The sequence below is a fragment of the Carassius gibelio genome, chromosome B7, assembly GCF_023724105.1.
Source record: "Carassius gibelio isolate Cgi1373 ecotype wild population from Czech Republic chromosome B7, carGib1.2-hapl.c, whole genome shotgun sequence".
NCBI lineage: Eukaryota > Metazoa > Chordata > Actinopteri > Cypriniformes > Cyprinidae > Carassius > Carassius gibelio.
The window spans coordinates 15572976-15597246 of NC_068402.1; the positions used below are offsets into that span (position 1 = coordinate 15572976).

The window sequence follows — 24271 nt, forward strand, 5'->3', positions numbered from 1 at the left end:
CTGTAATATAACCAACAGGACTCATGTCCTATTTGAATAACCACAAAGTTAAAGCCTGCCATAGTTGCTGATAGATGCTCTTTTGTTGACAGTAATATGTTAGTAAGAGCGTGCTTGAATCAGTGCTGGCGATACAATGGAAAATCCAGGTGGAAGATATGTTAGTTCCCAGCGCTTTTTCCCCCGAGGAGCTCTGGCAGCGCTCTCCCTTCTCACAGGTCTGATCGATGAAGTGTAAATCGAGTGAGCAGAAGCTTCTGGCTGCCAGAGAGCTCACAGGTGAACAGGCTGGTTGCCATGAGCTGTTTCTATATATTACGCCGTGGCTAGGAGCTATAATCTAATGCTCCTCCCTCTTTCTTTGGAGTAAAACCAGAGCTGCACCCTACTGTTTGGTCAAATGTAGTGTTGAAAACAGAAGAGGCTTAGGTCTTTGCAGTACTAGTAGTTTTTTTTATGCTAACCAATGGATAACTAAATTTATTAGAATTCAAAGGTACAGCACGCACATCCTAAACCTTAAAACTGGGTGCTGGTGTAACTTTAGGTAACTAAATTTATTCTCACACAATTCATCTGTGGGTAAAAATGTGGGATGCAATTAGATGATATTATTTACATTTATGCATTTTTCTGCTAGGTTTTTTTTTTTTTTTAATACAAAACAAAATGACTTAAATTGCATCTAAGCTACGTATATCAGTTAAATTTGGGAATTGAACCCATGACATGTTTCTAGCACCATGATCACAAGATGCAAATTATAGTTTGAAAATTGTAATGTAATTTGGTTGGTAATTTAGATTGGGTATAACAGATGGAAAATGATGGGGAAAAACATTCTGCAAATGGAAACTAGGGATATCTAATAAAAACTATATTTATAGAATTTCTATATAAATACTTTGCATAAATTGCATATTAAATATGAAGATGATCAAATTGAACTTAAATTCTTGAGTTTTTATTTATTAATTCATCTATCCCAATCAGTGAAAAAAATAATGTGTTATAAATTAAAAATGTAAAAAGGTTTAGGCAGCTAGTTAAAATAGGACCTGAACTACTAATAAAATACTGTGACCAGAATACCATGTTAATATATTAATTTTGCTGTTGAATGAGTATGCCGGCAACCCCAAAATAAATGAATGTATGCATACATAACATCAATTTACATCCATGTCACTAGAAGGGCTTTCCTTTACCTTCTCTTGCCTCTTCTCTGTCCTGCACAAGCCCTCTCTTTCATCAGTCCTGGTGTTTCACCATGGCTACATGTTCTTCTTACATGTGCTTGTGTGTTTGAAGATCCCAAAGTGAATGGTGAGGCAGCTAAAGCAGCGCTGGCCAATGAAGATTGTCCCCACATAGACCAAGTCATTTCCCCTGAGGACGGCCAGATCTTTAACTCAAGCGAGCCACGAGGAGACACTCCGTGTTTTCTGCTAAACGTCGGCAGACGATCCACAAACACGGGCACCCGAGTGAGAAAGGGTATGTAACTGCTGTGTATATGCTCAGGCTATTGCCTGACAAACATACACACACGCACACACAGACACACACACGCACAGATGTACATATCAGGTGCATTACACAGTAAGTAAAGAGAGTATAAACATACAGACAAGCAGAGCTCGCCCACAACAGACAGTTTATAATAATGCAGTTTAATAACTGCAGTTAAAGACCAAATTTGTACAAACAAAAAAAAAAACTCAGCCATCTCAGACTTTAGTCAGATGGGCTCAAAAAATGCATCTTCTGTTGAAATTTTTACTTCCATTTGTTATTTTATTATCTTTCAAACAATACTGTGAGCATTTTTCAAATGATTAAGACCCTACCCTTGCACGCTCAGATCCTTCCACAAGTCACATTTCTCCAACCCTCTTCTCTTTTAACATATTGTAAATAAGTTTTTTTCCACGCCACGCTGCATTACATCAAACTCATATTAACACACATACAGCTGCCTCCTGGGGCCAACCTTAATCTTCCCTTTTTTTCTGTTTTTCTTCGTTGTTTGTTTGTTTTTTACTTGTTTCTTCCACCACTGTACATGCCTGTGGTCTGTCTCTATGTTTGTACCTCCTTCCATCTCTCCCTCTCCCCCGTCTTCCTTATGCTACCCGATTGGCTCATAGCCGGAATGTTCTCAGGGAGGTCAGGGGCGGAGCCGGCCGGCACACAGGGTTACCCTCTGCTGCAGCTAGGCTGGGCGCACAGCCCAGAAGACGGCCATGCCAGGGTCACCACCTGAGATCCATGTCTGTTTCGCTGTCATACACTCAAACCACTCACAGCAGCCTTAGATAAATAAAAGGCCCCTACCGCCTATGTAGCTTTACAGGCTTTCAATTAACATCAGCAAATGTAGTGTTATAAAAACAAACACACGTTCATGTTATCTCAGACCTGTTGTAGTATGACCTTTAACCCCTCCGGTATGAATAGACTAAAGATGATCTTTCCACAATGACACCACTGACAGCGAAAAAAATAAACTGGCCGTTTCTGATCACATTCAAAAGAATATCCTGCCATCATCCACCAATTTGTCATGTGATCATTTTCTAATCAATGGCGCTGTCTGTCTGTGTCTTATGACATGTTGCTCTGTGTGAGCATGCTCTGTTTGAATTCAGATCTTACCCACAGCCAAAAGCACCACAAGTTGATCAACATCACCACCAAGTAGAACTACACACACTGTTCCCAACAAATATGTGTTTTTTCATTGTGTGTTCTACTGTATGTGTATGTGTAAGTTTATGAGTGTTTTGAGATGTTTGTGTGTGTGTGCATGCAGTGCTTCAGAGTGCACTGTTATTTTTTCTGTAGCATTATGTTGTGCAAGTGTTGGGGCAGTCCTGCAGCCTTGCTGTACAATCTGTCCTGATACCTGCATGGTATTGGATGAGAAAGTGAAGACTTGGTTTTGCACAATGGCAAAGAATATGATGGTGTAGATATACCACTGACATATGTGACATGCTCTTTCATTTCACGTCAAAAGTAAAAAAAAAACATTCATGGAGAAAATTGATAATCAAAAAAAAAAAAAAAAAAAAAAAGAAAAACAACTTTTAGGTTTTCTTTTTTTGTTGTTTTAGAAATTATTAAAGTCTCTTTTTTCAAATTATTTCAGTTTCATGATGAAATTTGACAAATTCCCCCTGCCTCAGTTCAAACAGTAGCACATAAATGCATGTGAACTGATCTTTATTTTTTAGTAGCGAACATGAATGAACATTAGATGGTGTGCTGATACAATAATTGTCCCTTAAGTAATTGTCCAATACATTTTTATACGATTGAAAGGCGTCAATGAAATGGCTTATTTCACTTTATGATAATAAAAAATAATGTTTTTAATAAATTAATTTGTTGAAAAGGAAAATAAACTTGTTAAATATATGCACTATAAGTGCAATTATTTTTTTCTTAAAATGTTTCCACGTCATCGTAATTATTTATTTATTTTTAAAAATTCTTTTATCAATTTCCCAAAAAAGTATGAAAAGATAATTGTTTATGACAGCTAGAGTTATATAATTTGAAAGCTGAGACTTTCATTTTCTCATTGTGCATATACAGTACTTAAAATGTGTTTCTTGTCAAAATGACTCAAAATGATGGAGCAAGTCATATAGAGACTTTGGAAAAGTGACAGAAACTGAGGGTCTGACTCTGACAAATCATTGGACTTGGATTCTTGGTTGCCTTAATTTCAAGTATACCAGTTAATTCAAATTTCTAGATCAACGAATTTGTAAACTTCTCAATACTATCTGTAACATTTGCCTTGCAATCCACAGCCTTCTTTGCTCACTCTAATGCCAGATTAACCAACCGATCTTTGTGCATGCCCTCTCAGTGATTGCATGCCGTATTAAACCCTTTAAACCTGACCCAAAGCAGCAAACATGGTGTGGAGCAAACTGACTGTTGTGTCTCAGCAACTGCCATGTGCACATTTTTCTCCACTAAACCAAGGTTATCAAAAGTCCCGAAGCCTGGGCACCATAACCAGCAAGGCCCGAACGCTGGCCGAGGTGGTATCGCTGTCCACCGGGTCCTGCGTCCCACCTGTTCTCCTGCGGCGGTCCCATTCTCCAATTCCCTCCATTCTCTAAGAAACTGAGCAGTTGTGTAGTTAGAGCTGTCTCCCTGGGTCTTCCTCCTGCTCTGCTGCCTCCTGTTCTCTGCACTGTTTGATTTGGTCTGGTCTGTCTTGTTCTCTGGTCCTTGTTTTCTGGAGCTGTGTTTTTGTCTCCTCTTCCTCTTCCGTCTGTTTTGCTTGTTTCTTGTCTTTAAGTACCGACTCTCAACTCATACAAAGCCATCAGAGAGAAAGAAAACCTCCTAATGATCTCAGGGGAATTTTTAAGGATTTCCTAATTACAAGTGTTTAGCAGACACAGTAAAAGAACTGGGATGAGAAAGGTAAACCTTTCTATTCTAGCACACAGTCGTTGTTCCTGGAACCACTTCAGTACTGGAAAGACTTGCATCCTCCCTTCAAACAATAGAAATAATTATATTTTTAAGGATTTATGAATATTTACTTATAAATTCTCTCCTGTCTGAGTATATTCTCACATAAAACCCTTTCAGACATCTGAAAGCCTTTTATCGGTTTCGTCTTTTGGTTTCGTTTCACTGTTTAATTTTTACTGTACTTCCCCTTTGCTCTGGTGGAGTCTTCCTCCCTTCTTTCTTCATCACCTCATTGACAAGACCCCAGGTAGGAGGTATCAAGACTACCTTTGTCTCGCTGTCCTCAACAAATGTCTCTCCTTCCTCTGCACTTCTTTCACTATCCCTGTGAATTTCTGTCCATCCCTCTTTCTCCGACTTCTTTAGCCCTGGATTTGCGAAAGTAACCCAAATGAACAGTTTTACAATGCAGACAAAAGGGAAGTCTTAATTTCTCAGCCCATTTCCTCCTCATTCTGTGAGCTGAATGAAAACAAGGCCCAATGGCAGGATGACCCTGAGCAATCCCATCCTTCCCTGTATTTTCTACTGCAGATCCCTGCAAAGAGGAAACTGCCCTAGTTAAGTATATGCAGTCAGAGGTGCTCAAAGTGACCTGAGAAGGCAGCAGAATCTCAAAACCTTGGTTTCCCTTCTCACAATGGCCAGAGGGATTTCAGGCTGGAGTCCAAAGGAAGGATGTATATGTAGAAAGGAAGCACAATAGAGGATGTTGTAAGTCGACGCAGTGGCAAGCATTTTTATCCAGATTCCGTCTGTCTGAGGAATCTCATGGACCAGGACTTTTTTTAAGGAAAACCTTAAGGACCATCGACTGAAGAGTGCGATGAGTGGATGGCTTGAAAGCCGGCAAAATGAGATTTATCATCATAATACTAATGATAGTACATGCAGTGACAGATGTAGTGGACTCTTACCTGTTCATTTTAGCATGAGCTGCATGGTGTTACATAAAAAAAGAGGAAAATATTCTATATCTGTAATGAATCTGTCTGTACAAAACAAATATTTTCTTTTCAAGAGTTCTTGACTTTTGCAGAATTGACATGTAGCCATGGATAATGAGATGTTCAGAGACCATGTTCTTTATTTCAGCCACTGATTTCTTCATTTCGTCTTTGTTGTGAACCACATGACTCAGCTCTGGTCACATTGACCTCAAATTCTGAATGAGACGCTAGTGGTTATTGCCGTCAGATAGATTGTAAATTCCACTTTTCAGCTTTGTTTCTGTCTGGCATGCTTGTGATTCTGGATCTTATAGAGAAAAAAAAAACTGAGCAAAATACGTTATTTTTCTGTTTTATGTCTTACTTATTGGTGAATAGATCCTGTGGAAACTGTCGTGAGCAACTGTTTATTTCACATATCAAGTGAAAACTTTTAACAGTGTTATTTTTGGAGAAAAAAAAAACATCAAAAAATGAGAAAAAAAAACGCATCCTGTCGAGATGTTCCACATTGTCTCTCATTATTTTTAGGTACTAAAACACAAAGAAAAGCAAAAAGACAAATGTATATTTACATTATAAGAGAACTGTATGCAATTTAGAGGAAAAACAAATGCATGCACTATGTTATGCAACAATAACTGCATAGAAAAACAGGAAAACATGACTACAACCATAGCATGAAATAAATTTTCTATGAAACCTGTTAGAGGGCTTGGGTTTGTTATTTTTATTTGTGTTTTTTTTTTTTCATTGATTGCAGTGGAATGTTTGTTTTAGTTCGGTTTCTCTCATTGGACGATGTACCAATCCTCTCTTTGACCTGAAGTCGACAGGCACAAAGAGTTGAATTGGAAGGTCTTTGATGCGAGTGAAAAGAAAAAGAAAACATGTCTCCAGGTGGAGCAGCATGGCAGACTGCACTGATGAGCATGGTGATGAATTAAACCATTAACATTTGAAGGAAACAGTGAAACACCTGCATGCTGTGAACGAGCTGAAGTTTTGAACAAGCGATGTCTGCATACACTCTGCTCAATGAGGTATGATGCTAAAGCCTGCCTTATACGCCTGCTAAACGTGCTTGCTAGCAGACCGCATTAACGTCACTCTCTGCTCTCCTTTCATCCCTTCTCCTCCTGACCCCTTCCATGACCCCTTCCTCTGTGCTGGCTCGCACGTCGTCCCGCACCCTCTTCACCCGTCTTTGTTCTAGGTGTCTGGGTAATAACTCGTCTGTTGTCTCTCTTCTTTTTCATGTCTGTAGAGGCTTCTCGGCAGGGCCGGCACAAACCGCCTGCAGACTCTGTGTGTGTCATGAATCGTGGTGTTCCAACCACTGTGTGCATGGCCCAGAACACCCCTCCCACTTCTTGATAGCGCTCTATAAGTCTGTTTGTTGTACACGAATGGGTGGAAGACCCCTTTCTACACATTTAAATGTATTTCAACAGGACTTATTTTGTGGTCTGTGGCGGATAGTACTGTTAACTTGTAGTGGTGGTGTGTAATATGTGTATTTGAGTGCATGCGTGTTAAATATGTGTGTGTTTTTGTACGTGTGTCTGTACTGTAAATATGCTTTTTGTGTTGCCCACGCTTGCGACTGAATATTTAGAGTATCTAGTGTAATCTTTACAGGGTTATAAGGTCAAACCTATCCAATAACTTTTGGTGAATCACAACTAATATTCACAAAGCTGCCTTTAAATTAGATTGAGCTCAAACTAATGATGTTGTTCTCTGTTGTGCTGCTGCTGTAAGTCATCAGTTGCCTTTGTTTGCTCTTTGCACTTTTACAGTAAACTTTTACATTCCGGGGCTCAACAATAAGAACTCTTTGAAAATATATGAATTCATTTCCTTACATCAAAATTTACAACAAATAAATTATTAGGTTTTTAAATGTTTTATAAAAGGGGTTGAAATTCTATCATTGTTTATGCCACCTTATGTTGTTCCAAATTGATGGCGCAATTTCATCCTATGGAACATGATAGAAGATAGAATGTTCATTTCTCATTGACTCATACTGTATTTTTGTCCATACAGTGGTTGTCGATGGGAAATGGGTTTCTAATATTCTTCATAATATGTTCTGCTGAAGAAAGAAATGCATACAGGTTTTGAGCAACATCGAGGGTAAATTGTAACAGAATTTTAATTTTTGTGTGGACCAATTTTTAAAGAAATTTCAGTTTGTTAGTAAGACAAATAACCTTGATCTTGGTGGCCTTTTCCAACAGATTTTGCAAACCTTTTCTATGTATTTCTGTATATAGGGATCAATAAACACTGACAATATAGCATTGGTCTGACTGATCATCTGACAACTGAGGCAAACCCCTGAGCCCTTATTGTTGAGCCCTGTATTTGCTTGGTTTATAAATGTTAGTGGACAAATTGTATGTATTTATAATGTTCTTAATTCCATTCTAACTCTTTCTTTCCTTGAACCCAGCAAGGACATCAGTATACTCCAGTGAAAGCAAGTGGTTATTTAAATGGAGTGAGATTTTAACCAGAAAGTGTCAAAACACATTGATGTGTTCTTTTAAAATCATTTAAAAACTGACATCAGAATATCTATATCCAGTTAGTTTGGAGTAAACTCACTGCCAATGAGTAAGACATGTTTTTACTGAGTTTTTCAAATCTACAGGTGAAGAAACCAGATTAAGAAGTAGCAATACTTACTAAGAATCTTTGTTGCAAATGTTGTATTGAATGAGACTTTAATTCTCTCAAATGGATTTCAAAATAGATAACATTTTGTTATCACTAAACTAAACTAAAACAGTACATTTAATACAATCTTAAATTTTCACAAGTAAAAACCATCTGCCTTTTAATTATTATTTTTTTTACATTATAGCATAAGGCTACACTTTTTTAGATTGAGTGGTTCACTTTAAACCGAAGAGAAGCTCACAGATAAATGTATTTTTATTTTAAAGGGGTCATGAACTGAGAAACCAAATTTCCATTCCTCTTTGCACAAATAAGAGATCATTGTAGTATAAAAACATCTTGTACCTTTCAAAACTCTCGTTAGTCTAAAAACAGCTTATATTGAAGGCAGCTTGTGGAATGTACAACTCTATGATGCAATAGTGTGGATAAGCACTGCCTCCGCAGAAGAAGATCAACGCCTGCTTCTACAGCGCTGCCTGTTTTGTCCTGCCCACCGATTCATGCACATGTAGTGTTAATGAGAGAGGTAAATGCGCAGATCTATGCAGAAACCAAACAATAAAGATGCTCCAAAAACAAGAGGCTGTGCAGTGCAAAGTTGTGGAAAAAAACTTTGCATTGCTTTTATTCTGATCCAAACATTTGGAAAGAGTGGATGAATTTATTTTTATTTTTAATTAAGTTCCAGAACCCGTCAGTAAGAACTTTGTTCACTTCATTTTCCAGCAGAAAACAAACAAGGCACAATTTGACAGGGATTTTTAAAAAGATCAAAACTCAAAGACAAGGCTGTGCCGACTACATTGGATCTGACAGCAATGTCACAACACAAGTGTGAGTAACTGTTTTCATTATGTGTCACTATATTGCTTTGTCTGTTATAACAGATCATTTGATATGTACTGAGTATTTATGAAGTTTAAACCTAAATCACAGCAGTGTCTATCATTGAAGGCTGTAGGCTGTCAAACATACACAACTTTTAGCCAATCATATAGCAGTGGGTGTTTACTTCCGAGTCTGAAATCTGCCACGCCTATTAAAACAGACGAGGGGCGACAAAAACAGGACAGAGACTAGCCTATAATTTCTAAATTATGATGTTTTTGATGTGAAAATCTGTGCAAAATAAAAAACCAAGGCAGTTCATGACCCTTTTAAGAACAAGGGTTGAACCTAAATCTGTCACCAAGAATTGATATGTTTGTAAATATTACATTAATATTACCTACACTATACTATGTGGCTAAACTTTGCAAGGTTATTCTTAGGTAAATATTCCTCCCATCCTTAGGTAGCCACTGTACAGTCCACATTTTTAGGTGGATTAAGAGATGCTATTAATGAATGCAAACTGCATGATGTTGATGGTAAATATAAAATTTACCCCCAGTTCCACGTGTGCATTTGAAAAAGTCAAATAAAAGTATTTTATGAAAATAAACTATATAGGCATGATTCCAGTTACACAATGAGCTGAATATAACTGAATTCTGTTGAGAGGATGCTTCAAAGGCTGTTTTATTGCTTCGAACAGATTACCAGTTTTGTTGCTAATTGCAGTTATCAGCTTGACAGAAAGGCTGCGTTTCAAATAAACTCTCTATGATAACCTACTATTTATTTAACCAACTAAATGTTTAAGGGGGACTTCTAAGGATTTCAGTAAAGGCAAATAAGGTTTAATAAAAAATAAATGAACCATTTGAATATCTTTGTTGTATTTGTCCTTTTATATACTGTATATCTTTGAGACTTTGTATCATGGCTGTCGTATATGTCTAAATACATCCGAAAATGTGTCAAATGAAATGTTCCCATGGTTTGATTTATGATTTCATCTTCCTTTATATCCATATTGACTGACGGGGAGCTAAATGCACGTGTGGCTCTGTGTGAGCGTGTCTGGGTGCAAGGGTCTGTGTTTTCTCTGTTTGAGTTCATGTACCCAGTTCTTTGCTCTGCTGCTGAGCTTTGATCTTTTCAGACTCTATGGCAACCTAGTTACCTAATAGGGACCGTAGCCATAGCAACACAAGTATGTGATCTGCTTTCAAGGGCAGCCCATTTCTCCCATACCTCCCTGCTGCCTGGTTACATTTGTATGTGCTATTTGGGTCTGCGATTCATCAGACACGTTCACACATCAGAACACAAAGTTCTTCACATAATTATCACTGATGCTATTCTATGTCAGCAACGGTATCATTACAGTCTGTTGCATCTGCCTACATAGATCTAATGCTGTTCACGAGGAACATAAACAAAACTAGTCCCTGTGGGTAATTGGGGTATTTATATCGATAATTACCTCGCCAGTAATTACATACCTGTGTTTATATGTGTGCATGAAATCTCAACCTGGGTTATTAATCTTTTCCAATTGTGGTTATCATAAATTACCATCTACACACCCTGACACACAAAGCGACTGATCACCTGTAAAATTCTGGAGGATGGCCTGAGTTGAGGTAAGGAGACAAATAGTAACACTTCTGACTTCAGAGCACTGCACCAATGGGGTTTAACCTGCAGAAACAGCAAAGCCTCTATGGCAGAACTGACAGTGCCCAACCAGTGCCAGGAGTCCTTATGAAGAGTTAATAAAAAAAAAAAGACTGCTTTTATTGCCACTTAATGGAGTAGCATTTTAGAGTTCAAGTAATAAACATAAATCTATTTCCAAACTGTGTATGTGTGTACCTGGTACCAAACAATTATAGTAATACCAGTAATTTAGTCATTTTTAACCTTGTCGGACAATTTTATTTTTTTTTGGTCCCCATGAGAAAAACCACTTATTCACAACAACTCTTTTTAGGGAGGGGGGGGGGGGGGTTGTCTAAAAATGCTTTCTGTTAGGGGTATGGTTAGGGTTAGTGAACAGAATATGCAGTTTGTACAGAATAAAATATATTATGTCTATGGGAAGTCCTCATAAAATGTGAGCATGAAACCAGTGTGGGTGTGTGTGTGCGCACATATGGAGGTTTTCATATGAAAGAAAATGTATACTTTTATTCATCATGGTTGAAATTCATTTGTTTAAAACTGACAGTAAAGACTTCTATCACAACAATAATTGTGTTTTTCAATGGTCTACTCAAAGAATTCTGAAAAATGTTTCAGGGGTTCCACAAAAATATAGGCCACACATACACACACACATAGACAGACAGATATGTATTATATCTTATATATCCATTTATACCTGGGTAACATCTAGCTTAAATGAGCATTGTGCAAAGGGAAAATAGTGTATATTTTGGTACATTTTTGTATATGTATGATCTTACAATTCCAGAAAAATGGTAACCTTGAAGCCATGGGTTTAAGCATGCACTAAAGCGAATAAATCTCCCATCAGCTGACAGCAAATCAGACAACTCAATTTTTCATGTCTTGCACTGTCCTTTCTTTAAATATTACAAGAGAAACCTTTTCACTGATACAAAGATCAATACTGTGCTTGGGAATAGGGCAGATTTCTCTTGCAGGTTGGACTCCAGCTAGATTTGAAATCAGGAAATCCCTGGAGAGACTTACTTGTCCTTGGAGCCATTATATCTCAAAGGGATTAGGAGATCAGATTCCGAGGATATTCCAATTTTAAAATAACTGCTGTTTATATAGCTCAGGTAATTTCCTTAAGTGAATGATATAATTACATGTTTGATGACAGGACTTCTTCCTAGGCAGGGCATAACCTCCTATGCTACTCACTGGAGTTGAGTAATGAGCTGAACTATCTTTGACTGTGCTGATGATGAGGCTGAAGGCCACTGAGCATGTGCAGTAAGTCTGCTCAGGGCCTTCTGCTGCTCGTGCTCTTACTTCATCTTCCTGTGCTGTCACAGGATGGCCTGCCATCGAGCAGCCAGCCCTGAAAGTTTAATGAACACCAATTAAGCCTTCACAATCGCTTAAGTGGTTTGGACTACCGGCAGTAGAGATAGAGAAGCTCTGGGAGGAGATAATGAAGAGAGAGATAGAAATAGGGAGTAAAATGGAAAAAGAAGTTGATTATATAAGGTTATAAATACAACTTTAAAATCTATATATTTTTAAATTACGATAATATTTTCTTGATGGTATTATGCTCTCACTAATATTATATAGAAAATAATATCATTACCAGGTTGTTAAAATGAATGTCAAAATATTTAATAAATCCAATAACGTAGTAGCTCATGTGCTTCCCTTTATTATTATACCTTAACATGAATGATAAAACATATCTTTTTTTATTAGTGTCATTCTGTGATCTTGAGAGCAGCCCTGACTGCATGCCCACATGAAACATCGACACATGTGCATTTCATCTACAGCTCTTTGCTGTCTGCCCTTTTATATCTCTTCTGGTGGGAACCCTGTAAAGCAGCCAAGCCCCCTTTGACTCTCTATCTCTCTCATCTTATCTCTTCTATGACTACAAAAGGAGCACTGGAGTGTGTTATACAGATTTTTTACTGCCCCACTGGAATAAGCTTGAAATGCACACTAAGTTTATAGAATATGCAAATAGGAAAACTTAATTGTTTTCAGCCAACATATGTAGCATTACTGCTGCAACTGACTGAGACTCGTGCATCATAAATTTGGTATACAAATACAAAATAATTGCATGAATTATCTAAGTCTCTGTGCAATGCACACAATATAAGCAAAATCTAAAGAACCCCATACAGACTGGAATGTTCTTTAAAATGCAATGTGACATGTTTTATTGTCATGGTGCATGCCATTTTTATGAAACCAAAGATCATTGATTTTTAATTTGGCTGTCTACCAGAAATCTCCAGAGGACTTCTGAACGTTTTGTTGTTGGAAGCGGTTCTGGAAACAGTCGAAGTACTCTGATGTTAGTGCTCCTCCATTAAATACAGTCCAAGTATCTCCTTAATCACAAGATATAATGTGCCTGAAATGAAACCTTGAAATGTAGGCTACTCAGGTGGTAATCTAATTACATGTATTCTCATCTGTAATAAAAGGGGATCCCGGAAATATCCCAAATTCTTCTTTGACCCAATAATCTGAAACACTTTGACTCTCATGTTATTTCAGAAAGACGTGTCTGGAGATATAATGTAAAGAGAATATTTCTCAGTGAAAATCAGCATGTTTAAAGAATTATGCTGCATTCACGCCATATCGTAATAACCCTCATTTTGAGATGGCAACACATGACGTTCTGCTGTTCACATCCTTGGACTAGGACACTAATATTTTTTGCCATCAATGCCTAAACATAGTGCGCAATGAATTGAAGTTGTAATTACGAGTCGAGTTCTACGAAGACGTAAACTTTTTACAAGTTGGTATCTTTTAATTACTGTAATTATGATAAGGCGGCAACGCGCCAAGACTTACCTGGCTAAATAATTCTTCTTCTTCTTTGGTGTTTCGTTAGTGTTTGGCAAACCAGCTTATAGGTGCATTACTGCCACCGACTGGACTGGAGTGTGGATCAGGAGGATATGCATCAAAGGATGAGAGAAGAGTATAACTGCAGCCTGGAGATCTCCAAATAGGGGCAGGAACTCCAAAATAGGGTGTGGCTTCCTCCCATTGAGAGACAGGCGCATCCACTTCAGTGCAAACTCTGCCCCACCAACTTTTGTATATTAAAACTGGCAAAGTCCTGGCAAGATCCTATTAATTCATACTTTGCATGTGACGTCACAAATACTGGCTGGAAATACATATAAATACATACAGCCAGACGGAGGTGCCGTGACATAAGCCTAGAACTCCCTCTGCTGATGTTTTATCGTAGGCTACACAGACATGCTTTCCAAAATGTGAAACAATTCAATAATTAATGAACCAGTCTGCATACTACTATAGGCTAACTTAAAATCAATTGATATTGATAACCCGGGGACAGTTCTTGTGTCACAGTCAGGGTTCTAAATTAACACCCGCCAACCCGCCAAATGCGGGTTAAAATTCATTTTGGCGGGTGTTAATTAAAACTTACTAGCCAGTTTGGCTGGTGATGCATGACATGAGGTTCTGTTCTCGGTCATTTATCCCCCTGGCAGCACTTCCTACATTTCCCACGAACACTGTGCTGTAATGCTACGTGATGACGTTTCATATGCTCATTGGCTGCACGCAGTTTGCAGTGAAACCAGCGCGAAAAAACATGGAAACGAATAGCGTCCATCAGAAAACACAAGGAAGAAGAATGAATGGAGCCAGAGCAGGGAGCATAGACTGAAAGAGGAGGGAGTTAGCTATTAAAGAAAAAAAATTAAGATTAAACTAAATGTGGCGGTGGTTGGGACAGATTTCTGGGGGCGAAAAGAGGAACGAGGCAGGGGATGAGGATATTACGGAGAGCCCCGCACGTCACCTGTAGGAGAAAAAAAATCAATCCGTGACGACGGTTTTGCAATCCGTCCCCTCAGTTTATAAACCGTACTCACAAATTCATAAACTGTTCCCTCGGTTTAACAAATTGTACCCACGGATTAACAAACCGTGCCCACGAATTCCCAATCCGTGCGCTCATATTTTGTAAACCGTACCCTCGGTTATTTAAATCTGTACCCACAAATTCATAATCCGTGCGCACACTTTCACAATCCGTTCCCTCGGATTTGTATTTGTAAACTGACATGCATTTGTAGCTCCGCCCCCACCGGCAGATTCATTTGTTTATTAAACATTATTTTTCATAGTATCCAATGAGTACACGATCAGCATTCACAAATAGTCTTCTTTTTAGCGTTTATTTTAATAGTGATTATTATATTAATCACCAATAGGATAAGACACAGCCGCCTGTGTTTTATGACCCCCCAAAAAAAAACGCTAAAAAGAAAAAGAAAATAAGGGTAAAAAGCAATACAAAACAAATAATATGCCGGTTATGTTTTCATTCCTTTCTCTCTAACTGAATGCAATGTTATTTTCGGCCTCATTATTTATTAAAAACATTAACAGTGAAACATGCATCTAACTCCGGCAGGTGGGGTGGATGGAGCTTAGTATAATAAAATCAGAAAAATAAGTCTTCATGCATGTTAAGAAAGAATTGTAGACAAGCATTTACAAAACTGTCAAAGTTTATTTAAAAATAAAGTAATTCATGAATTATTTTCTTGTAATCATTTATTTAGCCTACAAATTAAAATGATAAAAATAACTTTATTTTTATTTTTATCATTATTATATATTATTATACAGGTTATGCATAAGAATCTTTTATCCAAAACAATTTACAACAGGAACAGGAAAAAACAGGAAAAATTTACTCCAGAGTTAGTCACAATGCCAGGTTTATTGTACAATAATAATCAGTTGCTATTATAAGATTATTCCTTTGTTATTATTAAACCTATTCCACATAATAATAGTCAATAAAACTGTATGTTAACAGGAGCTTGCTGCATGAATCCGTGAGTACGGTTTACAGATCCGTGGGAACGTATTGCGAAAGTGTGCGCACGGATTATGAATTTGTGGGTACGGATTCAAAAACCGAGGGTACGGTTTACAAAAACTGAGCGCATGGATTGGAAATTCGTGGGCACAATTTGTTAAACCAAGGTAACAGTTTATGAATTCGTGAGTACGGTTTATAAACTGATGTTTTTCATGCCAACAATGTTAATAAAATGATCAAATGCATTTAGTGGCACTCATAATTTGTTATTTTTACCGGAAAAAAAAATGGCTAGTGGAAATTCTGATTGGCTGGTAACTTTAGAAAGTTACCAGCCACATTGGCTGGTGATCAAAAAAGTTAATTTAGAACCCTGGTCACAGTTGATGTGCACATCAAGACATTTAAAGGAATATAAATAATAATTGCACTACAGTACAGGTTCCAGTTTAATAACAAGTTGTCCATGTGTCAGACACTTCACTATCTTGAGGCCACGAGTTACTTATCTTGAGGCCACGAGTTAGAATCTTGAGGCCACGAGATACTTATCTTGAGGCCACGAGTTACTTATCTTGAGGCCACGAGATACTTATCTTGAGGCCACAAGATAGTATCTTGAGGCCACGAGATACTTAACTTGAGGCCAAGAGTTAGTATCTTGAGGCTACGAGTTACTATTTTGAGGCCATGAGTTAGTATCTTGAGGCCATGAGTTAGTATCTTGAGGCTACGAGTTACTTATCTTGAGGCCACGAGTTAGAATCTTGAGGCCACAAGATTTTTTTTTTTTTGACAAAGTGGGACCAGAGGGGCTCCGAAGCATAGCACATCCAGTTTAGTTTCAAAAATATATTATAAAGTAACTCTGTCGCCCCCCTCAGTACTTACTGCAGACCAATGCAACAGTGCACATCAAATTTGTTCAACCAGATGTGCGTTGTCCAGTAGCCTATCTGTTTTCTTTAGGGGGGGGGGGGGTGAAATGCTCGTTTTCACTCAATATCCTGTTAATCTTGAGTACCTATAGAGTAGTACTGCATCCTTCATAACTCCAAAAAGTCTTTAGTTTTATTATATTCATAAGACAAAGATAGTCTGGAACTATTTTTCCCGGAAAAAAAACGACTGGCTGGAGGTGTGACGTGTGGGCGGAGCTAAAGAATCACGAGCGCCAGTAGGCTTTTGTGTTGAGAGCGATGCTGTGACAATACCGTGAGGACAAAACCAACCAAAACAAACCATGGCTAACAGTCAGATTCAGCGTATATTTATGATCCAGAATCAGATCCAGAGGCTGAAATTTAACAAGAGCAGCATCAGCAACAACGTCTCTATGTGGTATGTATTGAAACTGTATATATTTGCTTAGTGGTTTTGGAAAATGACTAAGTTCCACTTTGTCTTCTTTTTTTTTTCTTTTTTTTTTAAGCTGTACACGTGGAAAGTGCAGTTTGATGACAACAACGCATGTTGTGTACTTGATGTGCTTACGCGCCGATAGCTAAGTTAACAACACAGAGATATTTGAAGCAGTTTTACTCACCGCATGCGGTTCCAACACACGATCGTGACCCTTTTTCGTTGGGACTGCATTATCCTTAAGAAATAAATGATGTGCAAATCCAGCGTCAAACTGGGCCTTGTTTGTAAAACAAGCATCTTCGAAATGCAGGGGAACAAACACAAACACTTGCACAACTCCGTTGATGCTCTGTAAAAATAAACTCCATCCACTGGTCCCTTAATGCTGTTTCTTTTTTGGTAATCTGTGCAGGGTTGTCTTGACCTGGCAACCAAAAACACACTGCTATAACTTAATATAACTTAAATAACTTACATCAAACCAAATGCAATCAACACAAAATAGTACTTTTGCACAATGACAGACACAATGGTTATTATCTCGATTTTTTTACAGAAAATGTAATTTTAAGCAATTTAGGAAATATATGACTTGATTTTTGCAAACATAGCTCTGGGAATTCTTACCTGAATTTCAAATTTTATCGATTGTGTTTCTTTCAAGTCAAGACATCACTGTAATATAACTGCATTGCCCCCTGCTGGCTATAGTATCACACTGCAGGCTACAGTAACTTCAGTTATTGGCAAAAAAATTGTTTACAGGATAACAAATATATCAGAAGTGTGGGTTTTATGAGCTACTTTGTTTCAGTAATAACATGCGAGTCATTTGTATCATTCAGATACAATTCAGATATCATTCAGAACAAAATATTTAATAAAAGTTGGCTACATTTTTACATTTATGTATTAATTAAATTTTGATCTCTCCCTATAAGAATCACTTAATTGGCATTCAGTAAGCATAAACATGAATGGACATGGAAAAACAGCAAGGATTACAGTCTTCAGAAGACAAAACACACAATATACACACCACAGTTTCAGATTCACATCAGAATAATAAGAAAAAGGTGAAATAGATTAGTTATGATGTATATTTTTTATATCACAAACACCAATAAATAAATTATTCAGCTCATAGTAAGAAATGAATGGGTCAATTTATTAGAAGAAACAGTAGATTTGATGTTGAGAAAGCAACAAAGGCTCTTAACTGGTCATCTAAGTTTTTGCCTGTGTTAATTTAACAACTATAACACAAATGTGTGATGAAACTATAACACTTCAAGATATGATGTTTGTAGCAGTGCTTTTCAAACCTAAGCTTTATCTTCAAAGATTATAATCTCAACAGAATGAACTGTGTATTTACAGAGACTGAAGCTGGGGTGGAGGTTAGAGTAGTAGACTGTATGAATATAGTGATCATGATTTAATGTGATGGTCGTAGTTTTATACTGTGGTTGTGTATGAATAGCAGTGGAGGACTCTGGTTGGTGTACTCAAAGGGCACTTAAAGTCTCTCACTTTGAAAGCAGTGTTTGGATATTTAAGTGCTTTGTGGTATTTGGCAGATTTTCAGTAGCAGAGGAAAGGTGCTCACAGAGATATTACAAGTGATTCACCTCTGCAGTCAGAGAAGGCAGATAATGAGATAATACTATTGCAGAGTTGAATGTTGAGTAACGTGCTTTGATATAAGAGATAGAAGGAATACAAGCTATTAATATGAGCAAGAGTCATAATGGTTTCAGACGCCAAGGTGTGTACTGAGCCGACAGAGAGCGTCTCCTACAATGTCCAGCTCGTGTCTGAGCTCCTCGACCATGTCATTGATGCTGGGCATGTCCTTCAGCACACACACGCTCTGTGTGTACGGATTATACCGCAGGGAGAATGGACGCTGGATTGTCTTTGCAAATTCACTGTGAAGAATAAAATAGAGGAAATATACGGTCAAAACAAAACAACAATGATATGGCATCCAAAAATACCAAGTCACTTATTTAAAAAAGAGTTTTACCGCATTCTAAATTTGGCTTCCTCAAAGCTCTCCGAAACAAAGTAAACATCTTGAAAGGTGGTGATGAGACACTCCTGTTTGCAGGTGACATTGGGCTCAAAGGGCAGGATTTTAGCAGAGCCTGAGAGAGAGTGCTTCAAAACAATACACATGCGTTTCAGTCATTCACCTCAGTTAAATTCATTAACAGCAGTTACAATACGTCAATAAGATTGTTTTTTGGATGCAGTAAATGTAACAAAAGTGTCAATAACAACATTTATAATGTTACACAAGATTTCCGTTTCAAATAAATGCTGTTATTTTGAACTGTCTCAGTTTATACATGATTTCTGAGGGATCATGCAAAAATGGAAAATTGACAAATGGCTGATGATAATTCAGCAATTGAAGAAAAAACAGTTCAGTTTCACAATATTCTTTTTTTATTGTATTTTGATCAAATGAATGCAGCTTTGGTATTTTTAAAGACATTTAAAAAACCATCTAGCAATTTATTCATATTTACTGTTGAAACTAGTTATTATATTAAGCATAAAAAGATTAAAGATTTTATCTATAATTCTAAATCTGATAATGTGTATCCACCTTAAGTTCGCTGATGGAAGAGAGAAGCCCAGCGCCGTATGCTCTGAGCGATCCCTCCTGCTTACACAGGCCAAACTCCACCGTGAAGAAATAGCACTGCAATGGAACATACAACAACAGACCAACCATCAAAACTAGTGCAAACAATATTAAGGCTTTATGCCTATATACTGTGTAAAGAGCAGGAAAGCTAAATGTAAGAAATACATACTGTTGCTAACTTCTGCACAGCATCATCAGACGCCCCGAGAGAAGCCAGTCCTAATTCCTGAGAGAACTGTGCAAAACTGGGTTCGGCCAACAGAGGAACATGACCCAGCAATTCATGACATGTGTCCCTGAAAAACACAGACAAGAAGATCAAGAAGATCTCTTTAATTACCGAATAAGGCTGAATAAGGCCTAGTTCACAAGACATATACAAACTGTGTAAGTGAAGCAGAAGCACCCTTGCATAAAGATTTGATGTTAAGACCGTTTCTGCTGTAGAGTTGCAGCTCTGTGCAGAAAATGATTGATTTCTGGATTACTACATTGAGTATTTCTTTAAAAATGCACCTTTATGCTTTTTATGATTTATTTTTACCTTTCCTTTAATATGTACTAAATCTGTTGGTGCATGCAAATCATCTGCAAAGATAAAGCACAACAAAGTCCACACCAAATGGATATAACCTCTCCAGTAGATAACACTCGCCTAACACACTTTGTTTATAGGCATGCCATTATGTCTATGACTATGCTACATCACCAAAAAGAAAAAATAAACTTAATACCAATTTATACCAATACCAACGCCACAGTTACCATAGATATAATATAGTTTACAGTTGCTCATGGGGCCTTGGAAGCTAAAAACCCAACTGATCATTCACAATAGACTGGATGGGCGAACTCGGAGATGGGAACCAAAAAAGAAAGTTTCAAGCAGATGTAAAAAGAGGTGCTGCAGCAAAGTACAGTATGAAAAAATTATGTTTTTTAATTTGAAATCATGTAAATGTATTCTATCAGACACCAAATATAAATGTATGACTTTTAAATAAGCATAATAGGGGTACTTTAATAACTGCCATATATTTAAAATGATTATTGAGAGCACTGGCTATTAACTTGATCATTCTGAAATCATGTGACGGAGTTTAAACATTGAAATGTGGTTGAAAAAAACATTGCAACAATGTTTAATGCCAAAGGATTGTAAATAGGTTAAACCAATCAATTTTATATCAATGTTAAAACTTTAACATGCTGCAATAAATAAACTTTTATGCAATGTTCCAAACTGCAACAAAATTAAATGAATGGAACCCAAACCCCAAAGTGCAAAATATAAACTGCTTTAATCATCTGGATTCAGTTTGATTAAAAGGTGATGTGTTTGTTTTCATTTCTACATGTTCATGCATCAGGTGTGACAGACAGTTGGTATTGCTTCAACAATAGGTACTGCTTCATAAAAGCCTTTTTCAAAAGATTGTGTCAATAAACAGGCCTGAAGAGATAAAGGGATATACAGTATGCTTTGTACTCACGGTTCAGGAGTGTAGAGAGGATCTGAGCTGTGACGCACATATTGTGTACAGTGAAACACTCTGAAGGCCAGACCAGCTAGAAAGTCTCTCGGTGACAAGTACCCAGCAACAGGGCGAATGGTGAAGCCAGTTCGCTCTGAAACACACATCCAGCAGCCATATAACTACTGCCATCTCCTGGTCACACAACTAATACTTCTCTCAGCTTGTATTGTAGCAATTGTAACATTAAAATGCATCACATAGTTTATGGCTGTGTGTGCACTGATGGTGTGCGCTCAGTCTCACCTCTCAGGAAGTTGGACACGTCCTCCAGCTGTGGTATGTTGTCCTCTCTGTAGCCACAGAACTGGGTGAGCAGAGGCAGGTTGTTTAGGTGCTCTCGACAGGCATGTGTGGGGTACAGCTTATTCAACTCCCGGAAAACAACACCCCACGTCTTCACCTCTTCCTCTGTAAACTCTACACGTGGTATAGGTTCTCCACTGCGGAGTGAGAGAGAACCTTGTCAATATTAAAGATAAATATGTGGAAATAATGTAAGAGTTTTAAAACCTTTTTGTTAAACGTACTATTTGTAACTCATGGCAAGATCAGCAAAATATTTCCTTCTCTTACGATAAATGTTGTCTTTGAATCCCTGAAATCATATAGGAACAAATACATACATAAGGTCGTGGAATATTTTAGCAGCTCAAATACTGAAGAGCGTTACATGATCACGACAAAAATACTATTATCAGTGAATTTCTATAGCCTTATTATCTAGGAAGATGTAAGAAAATACTGACCGGATGATCCGCATCCAAATCTGAACCATACATCAGAACACGACAGGCACTCTTATCCAGATCTGAGATCTTCTTGGGGAACCAAGGCACCTCAGCAAGATCTGAAAAATGTTTTTTTTACAGTGTTACGCAAGATTTATAGACACGTTTCTGTGCAATACTCATCTATCTAATAAAGGAGCAAAACACAGTACCGTTTGCAGGAGTCCAGAACTTATCAGGTGAGTCCATGGTTATGATGCTTGTTTGTTTGCGCAGCAGCTGAACAACCTCTTTTAGAGTTTCTCGATCACTGTCACAATCCACCAGTACTTCCAACTCTGAGTTACGCCGCCGGGACTTACGTGACTCAATATGCAAAAGCTTTACCTGGCTGTCCTGTTTATAATGAATAAAAATATTTTAGCCAACTTTAAATTTAAATGGAAAAATTTATGTTTGAATAATATCTATTCACTTGTACACTGCAGTGGCACGGAAGGAGGTGGAACTTGATACAGTATCTATAAATTCACTTAATTCTTTGACAGTGCACACTTTCCATAATAGGGTTTCAAAGTTATTGTTTATTATTGCTTTATCTGGAATTATTAAACAACTAGCTATTTAACCATTAATGTCTTAGTTATGAATAACATGATTCTACTGAAGCTGAAAATCTAGAAAATAGTCAAGAAAGAAAGACCAGACTGGTAACAGTTAAAGAAGGGAAATATTAATGTACCTGAAATAATTTTAATGCTTTCACAAGCCCTCCGACTTCATTCTTTAGAGAGAAGACAATTGCAGCATGTTCTCTCTTGGAGGAACGTATCTTGTCTTTGTTCTCTTCTGTCTTATGTAAAGTAGTTTTTTTAAACTTAAATAAGAGAGAGAGAGAGAGAGAGAGAGAGAGAGAAAGAGAGAGAGATTATAATCAGTATATCATTGGGTTTTACCTCAGGTGTTTTCACATTTGCATGACAATCTCTCTACTACAGCAGATGTTTAATATCCCGTGTGAGTGAACTTCTGTTTGCTTTTGACGTTTTTTTAAAATACGAAATCGTTATTCACAGGCTAATAACATGTAAAGATCATTATTTTCAAAAGGCTGAGTATAATACATTATGCAGTCAAATTTAGGTTAGGGCTAGGCTATATATGACTAGACCAGCACTATGTGGTGGACAGCAACTGCATGTAAAAGCCAATGAATAAAAAAAAAAATTGTAGAATACAATGCACAACAAATCAGAAGTTCATACGCATTCAATAATAATAATAATAATAATAATAATAATAATAATAATAATAATGTGTGTTAAATTTTTTTATCATAGTTATTTAAATGCACATTAATGATGACAATGACTTTTCTCCCCAAATTCAAATTTTTAACCTTTATGATATGTAAGATATTATCAAAAATTGTTTTATTTTGAATATATGTCGAAAGTTGTTCGTACCTCTTTGTTGAGTTGCTTCTCTTCGTAACTCTTATTGATGGAGTCAAAAGACCGTCCTCGACGCGGCCCGTCAAGCTTGTTGGAGAGCATGGATGGGAGCTTCTGTTTTTATAGTAGAATATGGAGGTGCGTGGCTCACAGATACGCTTCTGTCAGTCTGATAATAATGTTTTCTCTCTGGATTTATAAAGAGATCAGGCGGAGGAGGGGGAGGAGCGCGCGGCTCTGGAAAGTGCTTCCTGACCAGCCGACAAGAAGATTTTGACTGGAAATGGTTCAGCAACCGAGGACTATTCGACCGTTAGATCATTATGGTACATTAATAATAATGATAATAACATTTAAATAAAGTGGGGGAAACAAAACTTGTGTTATTAATGGTAGAACGGAAAATAGGAGCAAACAGGATTAGCTGTAGCTTTTTATTTTACTCTAGTGATTAAAATGATTTTGAATCACACGGTCACACACTGCCCTTTAAAGTTTACTGCCTGAATGTATGCCAGTTTACTTTTATTATGTAAAACTGTTTTCCCTAGATCTACTGAAAAAAGTGATATCTGTATTATTATTATTTTTTACAAAACTGATATAATTCAAGGACGTTTTAAACTAAACACATGGCCTACAAAACCTTAAAGTTAATGAGATATCACAGTGACAAGCCCCAGTCTCTATTGGACAGCTTATTTGGCATAATATAAATTTTTGTATGCTATTGATAATGTTCCTTAATCTATAATAGTAATATTTATTATTGATCGAAGTTACAAAATGTCAATGAATTACCAGCCTATCAGTAGTTCATCAAAATCACAAGAAAAGAGAGAAAAAAAAAACAGAACAAAAAGGTAAGGAAATGTATATAAAATAGAAAACGATCGCACAATGGTTCAGTGTTGATATGCTTTAACACTATTGCCTGACAATCCTTTAAAACGTTCATTACAATCATGTCATAGACCTTGG

The 24271-nt window shown here is 37.3% G+C and overlaps 2 protein-coding genes across 6 annotated transcripts in view; one reads left to right on the top strand and one right to left on the bottom strand.

Moving 5' to 3' along the window:
• LOC127962636 (potassium voltage-gated channel subfamily C member 1-like) overlaps nt 1-9962 on the top strand; it is a 35441-nt gene extending 25479 nt beyond the window's left edge. For 2 of the 5 annotated variants that reach the window (XM_052562260.1, XM_052562256.1), the window contains exons 3-4: nt 1312-1497; nt 4003-6162. In XM_052562260.1, coding sequence (XP_052418220.1) covers nt 1312-1497; nt 4003-4142 — 326 coding nt within the window. In that variant the 3' untranslated portion in view covers nt 4143-6162. Of the gene's footprint in view, nt 1-1311; nt 1498-2150; nt 6163-6723 lie in introns of those variants that run through there. The other 3 variants (XM_052562258.1, XM_052562257.1, XM_052562259.1) reach the window with 3 other exon arrangements.
• A 7457-nt stretch (nt 9963-17419) lies between these two features.
• On the bottom strand, nt 17420-23444 carry LOC127961777 (tryptophan 5-hydroxylase 1). Its single transcript, XM_052561029.1, has 11 exons — nt 23303-23444; nt 22579-22713; nt 22049-22232; nt 21855-21955; nt 21636-21703; nt 21352-21548; nt 21064-21199; nt 19740-19866; nt 19529-19624; nt 18941-19074; nt 17420-18842 (listed from the first exon to the last, which is right to left on the bottom strand). Exons 1-11 carry the CDS (start codon nt 23390-23392, stop codon nt 18668-18670), a joined length of 1443 nt encoding a protein of 480 aa, XP_052416989.1. The 5' UTR covers nt 23393-23444; the 3' UTR covers nt 17420-18667.
• Nucleotides 23445-24271: the final 827 nt, after the last annotated feature.